At 38.3% G+C, this 17,900-nt stretch overlaps 1 protein-coding gene across 1 annotated transcript in view; it reads right to left on the reverse strand.

The window, feature by feature from the left end:
* Nucleotides 1-6,593: 6,593 nt before the first annotated feature.
* Nucleotides 6,594-17,900, reverse strand: part of CCDC146 (coiled-coil domain containing 146) — a 141,028-nt gene continuing 129,721 nt past the window's right edge. Inside the window, exons 16-18 of the mRNA XM_090286727.1 lie at nucleotides 13,251-13,388; nucleotides 8,426-8,674; nucleotides 6,594-7,047 (exon numbers count right to left, since the gene is read on the reverse strand). Of these exons, the coding sequence (XP_090142853.1) occupies nucleotides 6,844-7,047; nucleotides 8,426-8,674; nucleotides 13,251-13,388 (591 nt within the window). The 3' untranslated portion in view covers nucleotides 6,594-6,843. The remainder of the gene's footprint in view (nucleotides 7,048-8,425; nucleotides 8,675-13,250; nucleotides 13,389-17,900) is intronic.

Raw genomic sequence — 17,900 nt, forward strand, 5'->3', positions numbered from 1 at the left:
TATGGGAATACCAGAAGGAGAAGAGAGTAAGCAAGGGATTGAGAACGTATCTGAAGAAATAATGACTGAAAACTTTCCCAATCTGGTGAAGGACAGACACACAGGTCCAAAAGCTCAGAGTGTCCCAAACAAGTTGGACCCAAAGAAGCCTACACCAAGACACATCATAATCAAAATGACAAGGCTTAAAGACAAGAAAATAATCCTAAAAGCAAGTAGTTACCTATAAGAAAGCACCAATTAGACTGTGATTTGATTACTCAACAGAAACATTTCAGGCCACAAGGGAATGGCATGAAATATTCCAGGTGATGAAAGGCAAGGACTTACAACCAAAGCTACTTTACCCAGCAAAGCTATCATTTAAAATTGAAGGAGATTTAAGGAGCTTCCTGGACAAGAAAAGACTAAAGCAGTTTGTTAACACCAGATCAGCACTGCAACAAATGTTAAAGGGCTTACTTTAAGAAGAAGAATAAGATAAAGAGAAAAATAGGTGGTGCTGGGGAACAGTCTAACAATAAAACAGACTACATACATATCTATCAATAATCACCTTTAATATAAATGGCTTACATGCTCCAACCAAAAGACATAGGATAGCTGGATGGATAAGAAAACAAGACCCATATATATGCTGCTTCCTAGAGACCCATCTCAGATTGAAAAATACACACAAACTGAAAGAAATGGGTGTGAAAAATATATTTCATTCAAATGGAAAAGATAAAAAAAAGATGAGATAGCAGTGCTTATATCCAACACAATAGACTTTAAAACCAAGGCTTTAGTAGAGACAAAGAAGGATACTACATAATGATAAAGGGAACAATCCAAGAAGAGAATATAATCCTAGTAAACATTTACACACCCAATACACTCAACATAGGAGCACCTAAATATGTAAAGCAAATCTTGATGGACGTGAAGGGAGAGACTGACAGAAATACAGTCATAGTAAGGGATTTTAACACACTATTGACTTCAATGGATAGATCTTCCAGGCAGAAAGCCAACAAGGAGACAGTGGCCTTAGATGACACACTAGATCAAATAGATTTAGTTGATATCTTTAGAGCAGCAGAATATACACACTTTTAAACTGTACATGGAGCATTTTCTAGGATAGACAACGTGTCTCAATAAAAAAAAGAAGATTGAAATTATATCAAGCATCTTCTCAGACCACAATGCTATGAAGCTAGAAATCAATCACAAGAAGAATACTAAAAAACAAGCAAAGGCATGGAAGTGCAATAACATGTTATTAAATAATGAGATCAGGGGTCAACAATGAAATCAAGGAAAAAATCACAACATACCTTGAAAAATGAAAATAATAACACCACAACCCAAAATCTGTGGGACACTGGGAAAGCAATCTTAAGAGGAAAATTCATAGCATTATAGGCCTAGCTCAGAAAAAAAAAAAAAAAACAAAGAAAATGCTGAAATAAGCAATCTAATTTCACACTTAAAGGAACTTGAAAAAGAACAACAAACAAAGCCCAATGCAAATAGAAGGAAGAAAATAATAAAGATCAGAGCTGAAATAAACAAAATAGAGTGTAAAAAATCAATACAAAATATCAATGAATCCAAGAGCTGGTTCCTTGAAAAGATAAACAAAACTGACAAACCTTTAACCAGACTCATCAAGAAAAAAAGAGAGAGGACCCAAATAAATAAAATCAGAAATGAAAGGAGTAATAAAAACTGACCAAAGAAATACAAAGGATTGTAAGAAAATATGAACAACTATATGCCAACAAACTGGACAACCTGGATGAAATGGATAAATTTGTAGAAACATATAGTTTTCCAAAACTAAATCAGGAAGAATCAGAGAATATGAAGAGACAGATTAGATCTAATGAAATTGAAGCAGCAATAATAATAAAAAAAAAACTCCCAACAAACAAAAGCCTGGACTGGATGGCTTCACAGGGCAATTTTACCAAGCCTTCCAAGAAGAACTAACACCTCTCTTTCTCAAACTATTTAATAAAATTCAAGAGAAGGGAAGGCTCCTAAACTCCTTTTATGAGGCCAGCATTATCCTAATTCTAAAACTAAATAAAGACAATACAAAGAAAGAAAATTATAGGCTAATATCCCTGATGAACATAGATGCGAAAATCCTCAACAAAATATTATTAGCAAACCAAATACAGCAATGCATCAAAAAGATCATACACCATGATCAAGTGGGATTTATTCTCGGAATGCAAAGTTGGTACACCTTTTGCAAATGAATAAATGTGATTCAACACATAAACAAAATGAAGGATAAAAACCACATAATCAAATAAATAGATGCAGGAAAAGCATTTGATAAAATCCAGCACCAATTTATGATAAAAACTCTCAGAAAAGTAGGAATAGAGGGAATATACTTAAACATAATAAAGGCCATATATGACAGACCCACTGCCAGCATCATACTCAATGAGCAAAAATTACAAGCATTTCCCTAAGATCAGGAACAAGACAGTGATGTCTGCTTTCACCTTTTACTCAACATAATACTGGTAGTTCTAGTCACAGCAATCAGACAAGAAGAAGAAATAAAAGGCATCCAAATTGGGAAGATAGTATTAAAATTGTTTTTATTTGCAGATGACATGATACTGTACATAGAGAACCCCAAAGATTCCACCAAGAAACTAGTAGAACTGATAAATGAATTCAGTAGTGTAGCATGTTACAAGATTAATATCCAGAAATTAGTTGCATTTTTATATGCCAATAACAAACTAATGGAAAGGGAATTCAAGAAGACAATCCCATTCACAATTGCTTCAAAAAGAATAAAATACCTAGAAATAAACCTAACAAGGATGTAAAAACCTGTACTTGGAAAATTATAAGACACTGAAGAAAGAAATTGAAGAAGATACAAATAAGTGGGAGCACATATTGTGTTCATGAATAGGAATAATTAATATCATTAAAATGTCCATACTACCCCAAGAAATCTGTAGATTCAACAGAATTCCCATCAAGATTCCCATGATATATTTCACATAACTAGAAAAAAATATTTCAAAAATTTATATGGAACCACGAAAGGCCCCACATAGCAACAGGGATCCTGAGAAAGAAGAACAAAGTTGGAGGAATCACACTTCCTAATATCAAACTGAACTACAAGGCCATAGTAATCAAAACAGCATGGTAATTGGCATAAAAACAGACACATAGATCAATGGAACAGAACACAGTCCATAAATAAGCCCACACCTTTATAGTCAATTAATATTTGACAGAGGAAGCAAATACATACAATGGGCTAAAGATAGTTCATTCGATAAATGGTGTTGGGAATATTAGACAGATACATGCAGAAAAATAAAGCTAGACCTCCTTCTTACACCACCCAATAAATTCAAAATGGAGCGAAGACTTAAATGTTAGACTAGAAACCATAAAAATCCTAGCAGAAAATATAGGCAGCAAAATCTCAGACATTGCTCATAGCAACTTTTTATTGGCTATATCTCCTCAGGCAAGGGACACAAAAGAAAAAATAAACAAATGGGACTACATCCAACTAAATAGATTTTGGACAGCAAAGAAAATAATCAACAAAATAAAAAGAAAACCTGCAGAATGGGAGAACATATTTGCTAATACATCTGAAAAGGGGTTAATATCCAAAATTTACAAAGTACTTACAAAACTCAACACCCCCCAAAAAAAAAAAAAGCAACTTCCAGCCAAGATGGAGGCCTAGACAGACATGCTGGGTCTCCCTCCACAACTAAGACGGAATACAACTATCTCAAAACTAAAGACAACCAGAAGTTCCAGAAAATCAAACTGCATGGAAGTCCAACAACCAAAGATATAAAGAAGAAATACTCATCCAGACAGGTAGGAGGGTCAGAACTGGGGAGGAGAGGACGCGGCGTGGTGGTGGCAGCAGTGGCAGCAGCAGCAGGCCGGCAGAAAGTGCAGTTACATGTTTTCAAAAGTCAGGAGGGACACTTGGGGAGTGTACCCAGCTCCTGACCAGAGCCCGCAAATCATGGTCCCAGGGCCAGGGAAAATCAAGCCTCATTGCTTCTGACTCTGCAAACCCATGGGGGTTGGGGCAGAGGAAGAAACTGCTGGTCTCTCAGCAGAGTCCGCTTGTTTAAAGGGCCCTCATGGTCCTAGAATGTCCACAGACTCACCCACTCTGGGAACAACGGGCAGGGCAACAGCTTGAGAGGCTCCAGTAAAGTGGGAGAAGTGCCTGGAAAAGGAGCAAGTTCTGAACAAGCGGCATTGTTCCCTCTCTGACCCCTCCCCCACATACAGCGCCACAAGGAGGTGAAATGGGTCACCCTGTACTGACAAATACCTAAGGCTCTGCCCCCTATAATGTAAGAATGAAGGCTATCCTGGCTGAAATGAAGGGAAATTCATATGAAACAAGTGATGAAGGAAAGGAAACCAGGGTTCAAATCAACAAATTGGAACATAAGGAAGAAACAGTCAACCAGTACAGAAGGAGGAAATGAAAATTAGAAAAAATGAGGAGAGGCTTATAAACCTCTTGGACAGTTACAAACATGCCAACATTTGAATCATAGGGTTGCCAGAAGGTGAAGAGGGAGAGCAAGAAATTGAAAAATTATGTGAAAAAAATAATGAAGGAAAACTTCTCTAATTTGGGGAAGGAAATGGACATATGGGTCCAGGAAGCACAGAGAATCTCAAATAAACTAGGCCCAAGGAGAACCACACCAAGACACATAATCAAAATGCCAAAGGTTAAAGATAAAGAGAGAATCTTAAAAGCAGCAAGAGAGAAGAGGAGAATTACTAATGAAGGAGTACCTATAAGATTGTCATCTTATTTCTCAAAAGAAATTTTGCAGGCAAGAAGGGACTGGCAGGAAATATTCAAAGTGATGAAAAGCAAGTCCCTACAGCCAAGATTACTCTTTCCAGCAGAGATATCATTCAGAATGGAAGGGCAGATAAAGTGCTTCCCAGACAAAGTAAAGCTGAAGGAGTTCATCATCACCAAGCCATTATTATATGAAATGTTAAAGGGATTTATTTAAGAAAAAAGATATAAAAACTATGAGCATTAAAATACAAGCAGTATCACAACTATCAACAACAGAAGCTAGGGAATGGAACAAAGGTAAACTAAGCAGACAAATAGAGTGGGAACGGAATCATAGGTATGGGGAGCATGTGGGGGGAGGGCAGCTGGGTTAGGAAAGAGGAAGAGGGAGGGAAATAGTGCAGGAATTAAGAAGCAAGGTAGGAGGGTGAGGAATAGACGGGTATGTTGAGAAGAGCTTTACACACAACCCATGGACATGGACTAAGGGTGGTGGACTGCTAGAGGAAGGGGGGTTGCTGGGTGGAGGGGAGCAAAGGGAAAAATTGGGACAACTGTAACAGCATAATCAATAAAACATACAAAAAAAAAAAGAAAAAACAAAGAAACCAATTAAAAATTTAACAAAGGACCTGAATAGACACTTCTCCAAAAAGGACATACAGATGGCCAATAGATATGAAAAGATCCTCAGTGTCACTAATTATCAGAGAAATGCAAATTAAAACCACAATGAGATATCATCTCACACCTGTAAGAATGGCTATTCGCTCTGTTGGTGGGAACGCAGACTGGTGCAACCACTGTGAAAAGCAATATGGAGATACCTCAAAAAATTAAAAATGGATCTGCCTTTTGACTCAATCATCACACTTCTGGGAATATATCCAAAGGAACTCAAAACATTGATTGGAAAGAACATAAACACCCCTGTGTTCATTCCAGCGTTATTTACAGTCACCAGGATATGGAAGTAGCCCAAGTGTCCATCAATAGATGAGTGGATAAAACAACTATTGGACATTTACACAATGGAATACCACTGAATAATAAAAAAGAAGAAAATTTTATCCTTTGTGACAGTATGGATGGACCTGGAGAACATTATGCTAAGTGAAATAAGTCAGTCAGAGAAGGACAAATACCATATGATTTCACTCATATGTAGAATCTAATGAACAAAGTGAACTAACATGGAAAGTGGAGACAGACTCATAGATGGAGAGCAGGATGACAGCTAGTGAGGGTAGGGAGGAGGGTTAGGTGGTGGAGGAATTGAGCAAAAAAGTAAAAGGACTGATGCACGTGAACAACAGTGTGATGATTGCTGGGGAGACTGGGGTATAAGGGGACTAAAACATAATGTAAAAAAATACAATAAAGATTTTTAAAAAAGAAAGATAAATTAGGGCATAATTATTTTGCAGCAAAGGAATTATTTACTTATAAAGAAAAGCACCATAACATTATTTTGAAAGTGACAATCTTCCCTACTGCTTTTTACTTGATTTAGATTTAACAGCATTAACTTCAAATGCAACTATTTAACAAAATGCGTTAAGCCCTTGTGATACTTGGTCATTCTCTCTTTTTCTTTATAGTCAGTACATTGAACAGTATTTACTTTTTTTTCTTTAACAAATAAGGACCACTCTGTTAATTTCTGTACTTCATTGAATACTGATTTATTTTAATAGCATTTTTATAGCACCTGAGCTACAATATATTTCTGAAAGGTTTCAATGGAGTGAAAAAGAAAGAGATGAGCAATCCAAATATATGCTTTGACATAATTATAGAACAATAATATGTCCTATTCAACATCATGTAAAATATAGTAGTTGGTGAGTAGAAAAGGAAACTGTTGTTTTCTGTTATTGATTAACTGTGGATGTTGCATTTGTCTGTAATTTGAGCTATTGTACGAACCTGTTTCAGCTGCAAATATGAAGAAACCTGGCTGAAGTGCCTCCTTCAGAAGCCTGCTTCAGGTTACACATTCAGATTTCAATGGGCTTTATAACAGGTTTCCTCATGTGCCTCATATTGGCCCCAGGTTCACTGGGCTTAAAAGGAGCTAAAGCACCATATGGTTTTGGCAAAGGAAGAGTAGCTTCTGCATCTGGGATGTAGGCATTTGGACGCAGCTCTGCAGTGGTGTGAACACCATTGGGCAGCTGGCGATGTTCGGCTTCCAAGAACTCCTGCAAAGAATGATATTTCCTTTTCAGTTTTCTGAAAACTATAGTGAAGTCATTTCTCCCCAGGGCCCACCACACACAGCTGAGTCTGAGCAGTCTTAGGCTGTGTTGGCTGATATTCCCTAAAAGGATAGGAGGGTATAAGGGTAAAGTCACTAGACACACACACACACACATACACACACACACACACACACGTTGCATCTCATTGGAATGACCCATGTTGTTCAAGTATCACTCTGTTTCTGGAGTTTATGGTTTATCATAAACTGGTTGGTGGCTTCTAAATTTCACTGTATTACAACCTCACTATCTTTCATCAAATACTAATTGTTCCCATGGTTTAATTTTTGATAGAAGTAGGAAAATCTATTCCCTTTGGTTAAGTCATTGATTGGTGAACAAGTGTTGGGAAGGATTAGATAAGGAGTAAGGTAGAACCAGAGGAAAGAAGTGGTTTACAGCTTGCTTTGAGCCTCAAGGTCCTGAAGATTCTGCCTGTTCTTCTGGAAAGTAGAGGAATCTCTCATGGAATTAAAAAGAATTCTAAACACTGGAGATGGGTAAATGACAGCCAGGACACCATAGGCATTTGGATGTAGCTCTGTAGTCATGTGAATACCAATCTGAGTGCCTTAGAAAATATAGTCCCAGAAATGACAAATCAGACCCTGTTTTCAGATATTCCTAATATATGTTTGGAATGCACATTTTTCTTGGGCCATAGAATAAATAATGATCTTTCTGAGAATGTCTATTGGATGGTCTGAGAGTAAGTTGTGGGTCCCTAAGGTTCAGTCTCCTTAGAAAGAGATGCTGAATTCCATTCTAAGAATATTGTAAAGCCATGTGTTTAGGGAGAGGAACTGGGCCCCTGACTTGCAGGTGGAATCCTAGGCTTAGCCCAGTGGCAGGAGGAAAAGAGTGTGACATTGAGGCCTATGATGCACACCAAGTGCACTTCACATGCTGGAGGCCTTGCAACATGCTGTGGTGCTGCAGTAGATGGACATGGAAGGGTAAGGTGTGGTTTGAGCAGGGGTGCAAGGACAGAGATTGGAGACCTGTGGATAAAACCAAAGCCAGCCAGGTTACTGCCATACCAGTGGGAGGCCATGGTGTTCAGCCAAACTACCCCAGGATGTACAATTGTGGGGTGGAACTTGGTGCTTGCTAAATGTTCTCCAGAGACTATTATGGTGCTTTGGACCATTGTACTTTGATTTGTCCACATGATATCTTTAAAAACTCCAAAACTTTCTTCTGTTTGGACTATGTGTGGTAGAGTAGGAAAATTTTCATATATTTTGGGAGGACTGAAACCTCTAAAAACATCCTTTTCTGGCCACTTTACAAATGCAATATAGAAGCCTAAACATACTTGAGACTTTTCAACGATGGCCAAGGCATACATTTCTTCATCTCGAAGTATCTTCAACCATTCTCTCTCAATCTCTTTATTGAGTGGCAGACCATTTTCTATCCTGGAATTGCAAGAGAGGATGAAGTCTTCTTTCTCTCTGACTTCCTTTTGGAGTTCGATGGCCAGAGCTTGTTTCATGGACAGCTCAGCAACCAGAGCCATCATTTTTTCCGTAGCATCTTTAATCTTTTTCTGGTAGCCATTCATCTAGAATTAAAGAGCCCAAGGCTTAGCTTATGTATACATTCAATGAAGAATTGAGGAAAATGGCAAGCTGCTGGCTGTCTACAATGTCAGTTGCATTCTTGCCTGAAGGAAGTAGAGTTTAAGTGGGAGTTTATAGAAAATAAGAATTGGAGGAAATCTGAGATTGAACTCTTAGCTGTGTAAATAAGGACAAGGTAGGAAAGAAAGAAAGATATATGTTCATCAAATTACCATATGTCCAGGTGAATAGTGTTGAGGGGAATAGTTAAATCTCTTTATTTTTAAGAGGTGATAAGGGGAGGGGAATAAAGTGTTCTTGATGTCTAAGTTCTGGCCTAATTTTTCCATGTTATTAATATGTCACTTATCCAGTGGAAAAAAAAATCTGGTAGAATGAAAACTATCTTTAATATGAAATCATTTCTAGTGGAAGATATCACCCCTCAACATGTTTGTATTATTGATCATAATTTCTGGCATGCACAATTATTAGATCATAAGCAAGCATCAGCTGAACTGGGGAAAATCTGGTCAATAATTTGAATGAAATGTTCTGGTTGTATGTGTGTGTTTACCATTTCACATCAGCAACTTATCATCAAAGAATTAAAAGACAGGGCCAAGTAGAATAATTGATTTTAAAAGACAGAAAAGAAGTAAAGTTGGCATTAGTGTTTCCTCTAAGCTTTCTGGCCTATAGCACAACCTTTCAGTGTGGCCATAGCCACAGTGGGGCACTGAGTGGTGACTCCTCCCCCCACCCGCATTGTCAGATTACCTTGCTTTATTTTTAATTTATATCCTGTTTCACTACTGACATTGTATTAGATATGTGTGTATTTGGCTATTTGATTATATAGTCTGTCATCCCACAAGAATGTACTCTTCATGAAGACGGGATTATTTGTTTTATTCATCACATTCCCAGTGTCCAGAATAGTGCTTGGAACATAGGAGGCACCAATAAAAGTTACTTATTTGTTTATTTAATATTAAATTTATTGGGGTGACATTGGTTCATAGGATCATATAGGTTTCAGGTGTACATTTCTATGCTACATGATATGTATATTGCACTGAACCAAGCAAAATTAAAATTGAACATTAGTTAAATGAAGGAATGAGTACATTCTTAGCTTATTTTAATCCTTCAGTCCTTTGAGCCAAGGCAACTTGAGACATGAATATGAACTTCTAAAAACTACGCCCGACCTCAAAACATTTTCTTATCCTAATAGAGCATACACCGGTCCATCTGCACATTTGCTTAGAGGAATATTGCTGCCAGTGATTTACCTGCCTCTGCAAATATGGCTATTATGTACACACTTTGGCTCCTTAAGGGAATATAAAGTTTTTAAACTCTTCTACACTGCAGTAATTTTTAGGAAGCATACATTGAACAAAAGACTACTATTTAAAGCTACAGGGGTAAGTCATTATCTAATTTCATTAATTAATCAGTTTCTGCATAAGTGAGTGTTGTGTGTATGTATGGGTAGCTAGCCAACTTTTCTTCTCTACAAATAAGAAAAAGACTGTATTAAACTGGGTTGCTTTAAGTTTTTGCTGATATTTTTCCATTTTCTGTTCATGTGGGAAACTTGGAAGATGAGCCATAAGCTGTCTAGGAAAGACGACAGGCTTGAGGTGACATGCATTCTTGTTGAGCACCCACAAAAAGCTAGGCTACTTCTCCTTGACTGTGTAATGCTTGCAATAAGTTTAGCTGAAACTAGACCACCAACTTACACCACACACGAGAATAAACTCAAGATGGATTAAAGACTTAAATGTAAGCCGTGATACCATAAAAGTCCTAGAGGAAAACATAGGCAAGAAAATTTCAGATATCACACGTAACAATATCTTCACGGATACATCTCCTAAGGCAAGAGAAATAAAGGAAAAAATAAACAAATGGGACTACATCAAACTAAAAAGTTTATGCTCATCAAAAGAAAACATCAGCAAGATGAAAAGGAAACCAACCATATGGGAAAACATATTTGTCAATGATATCACAGACAGGGGACTGATCTCCAAAATATATAAAGAGCTTATACAACTCAACATCAAGAAAACAAACAACCCAATTAAAAAATGGGCAAAGGACCTGAACAAACACTTCTCCGAAGAGGACATACAGAAGGTCAATAGACACATGAAAAAATGCTCAACATCATTGGCCATCAGAGAGATGCAAGTAAAAACCACAATGAGATACCACCTCACGCCTGTCAGAATGGCCATCATCAACAAATCAACAAACAACAAATGCTGGCGAGGATGTGGAGAAACAGGAACCCTACTGCACTGTTGGTGGGAATGCAGACTGGTGCAGCCACTATGGAAAACAGTATGGAATTACCTCAAAAAACTAAAAATGGAACTGCCATTTGAACCAGTGATTCCACTGCTAGGATTATACCCGAAAAACCCTAAAACCCTAATTCAAAAAAACTTATGCACCCCTATGTTCATAGCAGCCCTGTTTACAATAGCTAAGTGCTGGAAACAGCCTAAGTGCCCATCTGTAGATGAGTGAATCAAAAAATTGTGGTACATCTACACAATGGAATACTATGTAGCAGAAAGAAAGAAGGAACTCCTGCCATTTGCAACAACATGGATGGAACTAGAGAGAATTATGCTTAGTGAAACAAGCCAGGCAAAGAAAGCAAAATACCATATGATATCACCCAATACAGGAAACTAAAGAGCAACACAAACAAACGAACTAAATAGGCAAAGACTAGAATAGTTGTCAGTAGGGGGGAGGGGGGAGGGAGAGAAGGGGGATAAGTGAGGGAAGGGACTAGTCAAGGAACGTATATGAATGACTCATGGACATGGACAACGGGGAGGGATATAATTGTGGGAGAAGGGATGGGCTGAGATGGGGGAGCAATGGGGGAAAAATGGGACAACTGTAATTGAATAATCAAAAAATAAAAATTAAAAAAAAAGTTTAGCTGATATCACACCCATTTCACGGACCAGGAGACTCAGTTTTAAGGTCATTTATGTATCTTTCTCATGGTCATTTGCTAGTGTTGGTAAATCACAGATCTGAGATCTTAACATCTTTCTACCTTTGAGTCTTGAGTACTATGAGGATACTGTAATTTTAAATGAAAAAGAAATCCAGATAGAGATCATGGAAGGTGGGGAAAGGAAAGGGAAGCTAAATCACTAAGCTTGAACTCAGTAATACTGCAACCTTCCTGACCATGTGCATGGTTGCAGCAGCCACACTTGACATATCTCCAGTATTACTTTGGAGACGTCTGCCATCAGGTTTGACAAGCCAGCCCTCAGCAAAAACTGGATTTCTCAAAAAAAGGGAAATTCATTTTGCACAAGGAAGGAAGGAACCATTTAAAGACATATTGGACATGCTAATTTAGTTATAATTCATGAGCCTAAAAAGTCTTAACATGCTTATTTTATGAGGTGAAGTTGTGAATTGCACAAATGCCATTGCACCACTCATCTGCTGGTGTAAGTCATCAGAACCAAGTGGAAAAGCCAGATAAAAATGGCACAGGAGGCTTGAGAGTCACAATAATTTCCTCTATTTAGTGAGCCAGAACTATATTTAGAACAGGACTGACTGTTTACTTATTCAATAAATGTTGTTCTAGAGTTTAGTACATACTAGGTATTGGGGAAACAAAATAGAAAGAGGAGCGGTCACTGCCCTCTGGAGCCTACAGTCAGGTGTGGGTGTTACCATGATCTATCTTCCCATTTGTCTTCCCTAAATCCACAGCGTGAACAATGTTCCCCTTCCTCTCTGGTTCTGCCCCCATGCCTAGTATGAGGGGAGCACATGGCATGTAAGCATTGCTGATTAATTAAAATCCCTGTACTGTCACAGTGTGATGCTCCAAGGGTTCATGGAGGCCAGGCAATCTTCTGACCACACTAAGGTGAAGGCCCCTCTGCATCATAATCACCAACCTCTCACCTGCTGGTTACTCCTTTTATGGTACTTTCTAGAAGTCCTAGTCTGACCCTATAGCTTTGAATCAGCAGTTCTGTTACAGTATAAGTTTATGAAATTAGGAATCTCTGTTTTACCGACCTTTCCTCACTAGTGAGGCCTGGTGGTGACTCCACCCCACTGTGTAATAGGCCCATGTTTATGATACTGTTGTCTTTAATGGTTCCTTTCCATTTCTGGGTTCTGGCTGAGTTTCCATGGAGTTCCCATACAGATTGCTGTTTAAGTGAAACTTCCATTCACAAGGAACTAAAAAGAATTTAACTTGACACATGGAATACAAAGATAACTGTCATATTTGAGTAGGTTCCAAGTTAAGTGATATTTGTATACTGTAATTTAAGTTTTCCACTATAATTTCAATTCATTCAAGGAACAAGATTGAAACTTACTTTGAACAATTCTCTAAGAGTCATTGTTTACATTTTTAATTCTATATCTTTATGTTTCTCTAGTAATAAAGGCTAATTTCTCCAGCGCCGCACTCAATAAATAAAGCAGACTGTGGGAAATGAACCATAATAAAGCAATAAGGGCAGAAGAGAGAAGGCAGGATCTCAGACAGACCTTTCTGGCCAAGAGCAGTGTGTCCTCCTTGCTGGCCTGAGTTTTGCTGCTGATCCTGTCTGTGAGCCGGGAGACCTGTTCATAGATGAAATCCTTTTCCAGTAACTGCTCCTCCTTCTTGGCCAGCTGTAGTTCCAGCTACAGTCAAAAACAATTACAATAGGATGGAGGTGAAATGGTCATGCAAGTCAAAAATTAGAGCACTATTTTCCCTCTTTAATCAAGACACATTGCTTTTGTAGTTGCCACGATACCACTAGAAAGTCTTTAGAGATGGGCTGACATGACTTCACTTGCCACTATCCCCTCCAAATAGTTCTGGGAATTTTTCCTTCTTAGGGTAGAAAATGGCCCTCTCATCTCCATCTAGCTTTCATTGCCCTTTCTCTGATATGCTACCACCAGAAAGAGAAATGAATTCCTTCAAGATGCCAAAATTTCTTCTTTGGACTATAATACAAAGGTGGGCATCTTAAAACCATTTAATTTTCACTTTTTTTGGCAAGTGTTTAAAATCAAGCTTAGGTTTTGTTACTAGATTACAATGAAAGGACTATGTTAGTCGCTAGAATAATGAGGGATAAATCTGTTCACATAACATGAAACACTAGTACAGGTATCTGTGACACTGAACAAAAAAAGGCAAATAGGTATGATTTTAAGAAAGAATATTTGGGGATCTAAGATGGCAGTGGAGTAGGTGGAAGATACACTCACCTCCTCCCAGGAACAAACTGGAATTACGACTAAGTTATAGTACAATCAGCCTGAATAGCCAACAAAAGACTAGCTGAAGAGAAGTCTTAAAATGAAGAATTTACAGAGGATGCCGCATTGAGATCGGTAGGAAGAGCGGAGCGTAAAAGGGCTGGCTCTGCTTTCACAGCTGGTAGCTAAGATACTAGAGAGGTATCTCAACTGAAGGGGTTTACCCTGGGAAGTGTGGGGACTGAGCCCCATACTGAGCTCCCCAACCCAGAGCACCAGAGCCAGGAAGAGGCACCCACATAACATCTGGCTGTGAAAATCATAAGGGATTCTGGTCATCAGGGAGAGGCTGGGGTCTACTAGAAACCCAAGTGCCCTCTTAAGGGGCCAGCACACAAAACCTCATTCACATCCACTCATCCTGGGCTCTAGAGGAGGGATGGCAGAGCATATTAGAGTTGTGTGAGGAGAGACTGTAGTTTGTGGCTCTGGGGAGAGAGCTGAAGGGACAGTCATGAGGATTCCTAAGCTGAGTCCCTCTCCCTCACCAAAAACACCATCTTTCTTGGGTGGAGCACTCCTCTCCATAAGGCATCAGCCTAGTGGAATGCAATAGCCCAACTTCTTGCTTTCGCTGGTGCCCCAACCTATGGATCCTGAACTCTGCTGAGGAGTTGGAGTCAGCTGCCTGGGATCTCAGGATTCCTTGGAACTTTTAATGACCTTTCCCCAGACCCAGTGGTAAAAGCCAGTTTGATGTATAGTTTGGTCCTTCCCATGCATACCCAAACACAGCAGAGGCAGCCACAAACAGTGGCTTTCTTATGAGCACAGAACTGGTTGTGCAGGGTCAGTCATGGGCAATATCTGACATTAGTCTTTACCAGAGTTTTTCCCAAACAGCCCCAGAACAAACACATTGAGAGGCCAATGGTCAGCACCTGCACAGCAGCTTATGCACTGTGATTAAGGTTGATCCTCATAGTCAGCCAGCCTGAGGGTCGACCCCACACACAAACACACCAATCGCAATAAAGATTTAATTTCAACGGGAGTACCCACATAACACACAAAAGAGACATTCCTAGAGCAACCACTCAGACAATCAAAAAGGCTGTGCTGCTGGGTCCCATAGAACACTACTACATAAGATCACCCTACCAAGAGTGAGAGTCATAGCGTACCTACCTAATACATGGAAACAAATGCAAAGAGGTAGCCACAATGAAAAGACAAAGAAACATGCCCCAAAGGAAAGAAGAAGAGACATCTAAAAAAAAAAAAGACCCAAATGAAATAGAGGCAGTCAACTTTTTAGATATAGAGTTTTAAAAAAATGGTTATAAGGAAGCTCAAGGAACTCAATAAGAACAAGGAACTTAGTGAAAACTACAACAGAAACCATAAAAAATTGCCAGTCAGATGAAGATACAATATCTGAGATGAAGAATACACTAGAAGAAATATACAGTAGGTTCGATAAAGCAGAGGATCAAATCAGCAATTAAGAAGACAAGGTAGCAGATCCAGGAACTGCAGATCAATTTAAGAAGCAGCAACAAACAATAAGAGTCACAAAAATGGGGAGAGAAACAACCCCCCATCGAAAGGAAAGGAAGAATCCCCAGAAAGAGAGCTAAATAAAATAGAGGAAAGCAAGGTATCAGATATGGAATTCAAAACGTGGATTATGGGGAAGATCAATGAGCTCAGTGAACTCAAGGAAAACTATAAAGAACTCCAGGTAAACTTCAAGGAACTCCCAGGGAACTACAAGGAACTTACTGAGACTTACACCAGCATGAGAAAGGACATAGAAGCTATCAATAAGAGCCAGGAGGAAATGAAGAATACAATTTCTGAATTGAAGAACTCAGTAGAAGGAATTAAAAGCAGGCTACAAGAAGCAGAATATCGGATCAGCGAGCTGGAGGACACATACACAAAAATTCCCAGACAGTGCAACAAAATGAAAAAAGACTGAACAAGAATGAGGAGGTTGTAAGACAGCTGCAGATATCTGTATCATAGAAATTCCAGAAGGAAAAGAATAGGAGCAAGGGATGAAAAACCTGTTTGAAAAACTGATGACAGAAAATGTCCCTAACATGATGAGAGGAAGAATCACGCAAGTCCAGGAAGCACAGAGGGTCCCAATGAAGATAAACCACAACAGGTCCACTTCAAGACACATAATAATTAAAATGGCAACATTCAAAGACAAAGAGAGAATCCTAAAAGCGGCAAGAGAGAAACAACTAATATCATACAAGGGAGCTCCAATAAGGCTATCACCAAACTTCTCAGCAGAAACACTACAAGCCAGAAGAAAATGGCAAAAAAAATTCCAAGCAATGAAAAACAAAAGCCTACAACCAAGAATACTCTGCCCAGCAAGGCTCTCTTTCAAAATGGGAGGTGAAATAAGAAATTTCCAAGACAAAAGAAGGCTAAAAGAATACATTTCCACCAAACCAGCATTGCGAGAGATGCTAAAGGGTGTGCTTTAAGAAGATGAAGAAACAGAGAGAGACAGAGAGGAACACAAGTACAAAGGGGAAAAATGACAATGAATAAGTACTTATAGGTAATAACCTTAGATGTAAACGGATTAAATACACCAATCAAAAGACACGGGGTAGCTGAATGGATTAGAAAGCATGACCCACATATATGCTGTCTACAAGAGACCCACCTTAGAACAAAAGATCTACACAGACTGAAAGTGAAGGGATCAAAAAAAGCATTTCAAGCAAATGGACATGAAAAAAAAGATAGGGTAGCAATACTTATATCAGACAAAACATATTTCACAGCAAAGGCCATAAAAAGAGACAAAGAAGGACATTTCATTATTCTTAAGGGAACAGCCCATCAAGAAGATATAACCATTGCAAACATATATGCATCCAAATTAGGAGCGCCCAAATATGTAAGGAAAATTTGAAAGACTTCAGGAAGGATACAGACAGCAATACACTCATAGTAGGGGACTTTAACACCCCATTGTCAACAATGGACAGATTTTCGAAGCAAAGATATACCAAAGATATTGAGGCATTGAACAACATTCTAGATCAAAAGAACTTAGTTTATATATATAGAACTTTCCACCCAAAAGAAGTAAAATATACATTCTTTTCAAGTGCACATGGAACATTTTCAGAGATAGAGCACATGGTAGGACACAAAAGAAGCCTCAACAAATTGAAGAAAATTGAAATTATGTCAAGCATCTTCTCAGATCACAATGGCTTAAAATTGGAAATCAACCTCAAGAAAAAAACTCAAAAACATTCAAACTCATGGAGAATGAATAACATGCTATTAATAATGAATGGGTTAACAATGACATCAAGGAAGAAATCAAAAAAGTTACTGAAAATGAATGATAATGAACACCCAACAACCCAAAACCTATGGGATACAGCGAAAGCAGTCCTGAGAGAAAAGTTCAAAGCAATACACGTCTACCTAAAAAAGAAGAATATCTAGTAAAAAATTTAACCCTACAGCTACAAGAACTAGAGGAACAACAACGAACAAAGCCCAGAGCGAGTAGAGGGAAGGAAATCATTAAGATCGGAGCAGAAAAAATGACATAGAGACTAAAAAAACAATTCAAGAGATAAACAAAAGAGGGAACTGATTCTTTGAAAAGATAAACAAAATTGACAAGCCTTTAACCAGGCTTATCAAGAAAAAAAAGAGAGAATCCAAATAAATAAAATCAAAACAAAAGAGGAAAATTCACAACTGATACCACAAATACAACTGATTGTAAGAAATTATTATGAACAACTGTATGGCAAAAAATCTGACAACCTAGAGGCAATGGACAAATTTCTGGAAACATATAATCTTCCAAAACTGAAACAAGAAGAAGCAGAAAGCCTGAACAGACCAATAACAACTAGTGAGCTTGAAGCAGTAATAAAAAAA

The sequence above is a fragment of the Furipterus horrens genome, unplaced genomic scaffold (assembly GCF_987537825.1).
Source record: "Furipterus horrens unplaced genomic scaffold, mFurHor1.1.pri manual_scaffold_9, whole genome shotgun sequence".
Lineage (NCBI taxonomy): Eukaryota > Metazoa > Chordata > Mammalia > Chiroptera > Furipteridae > Furipterus > Furipterus horrens.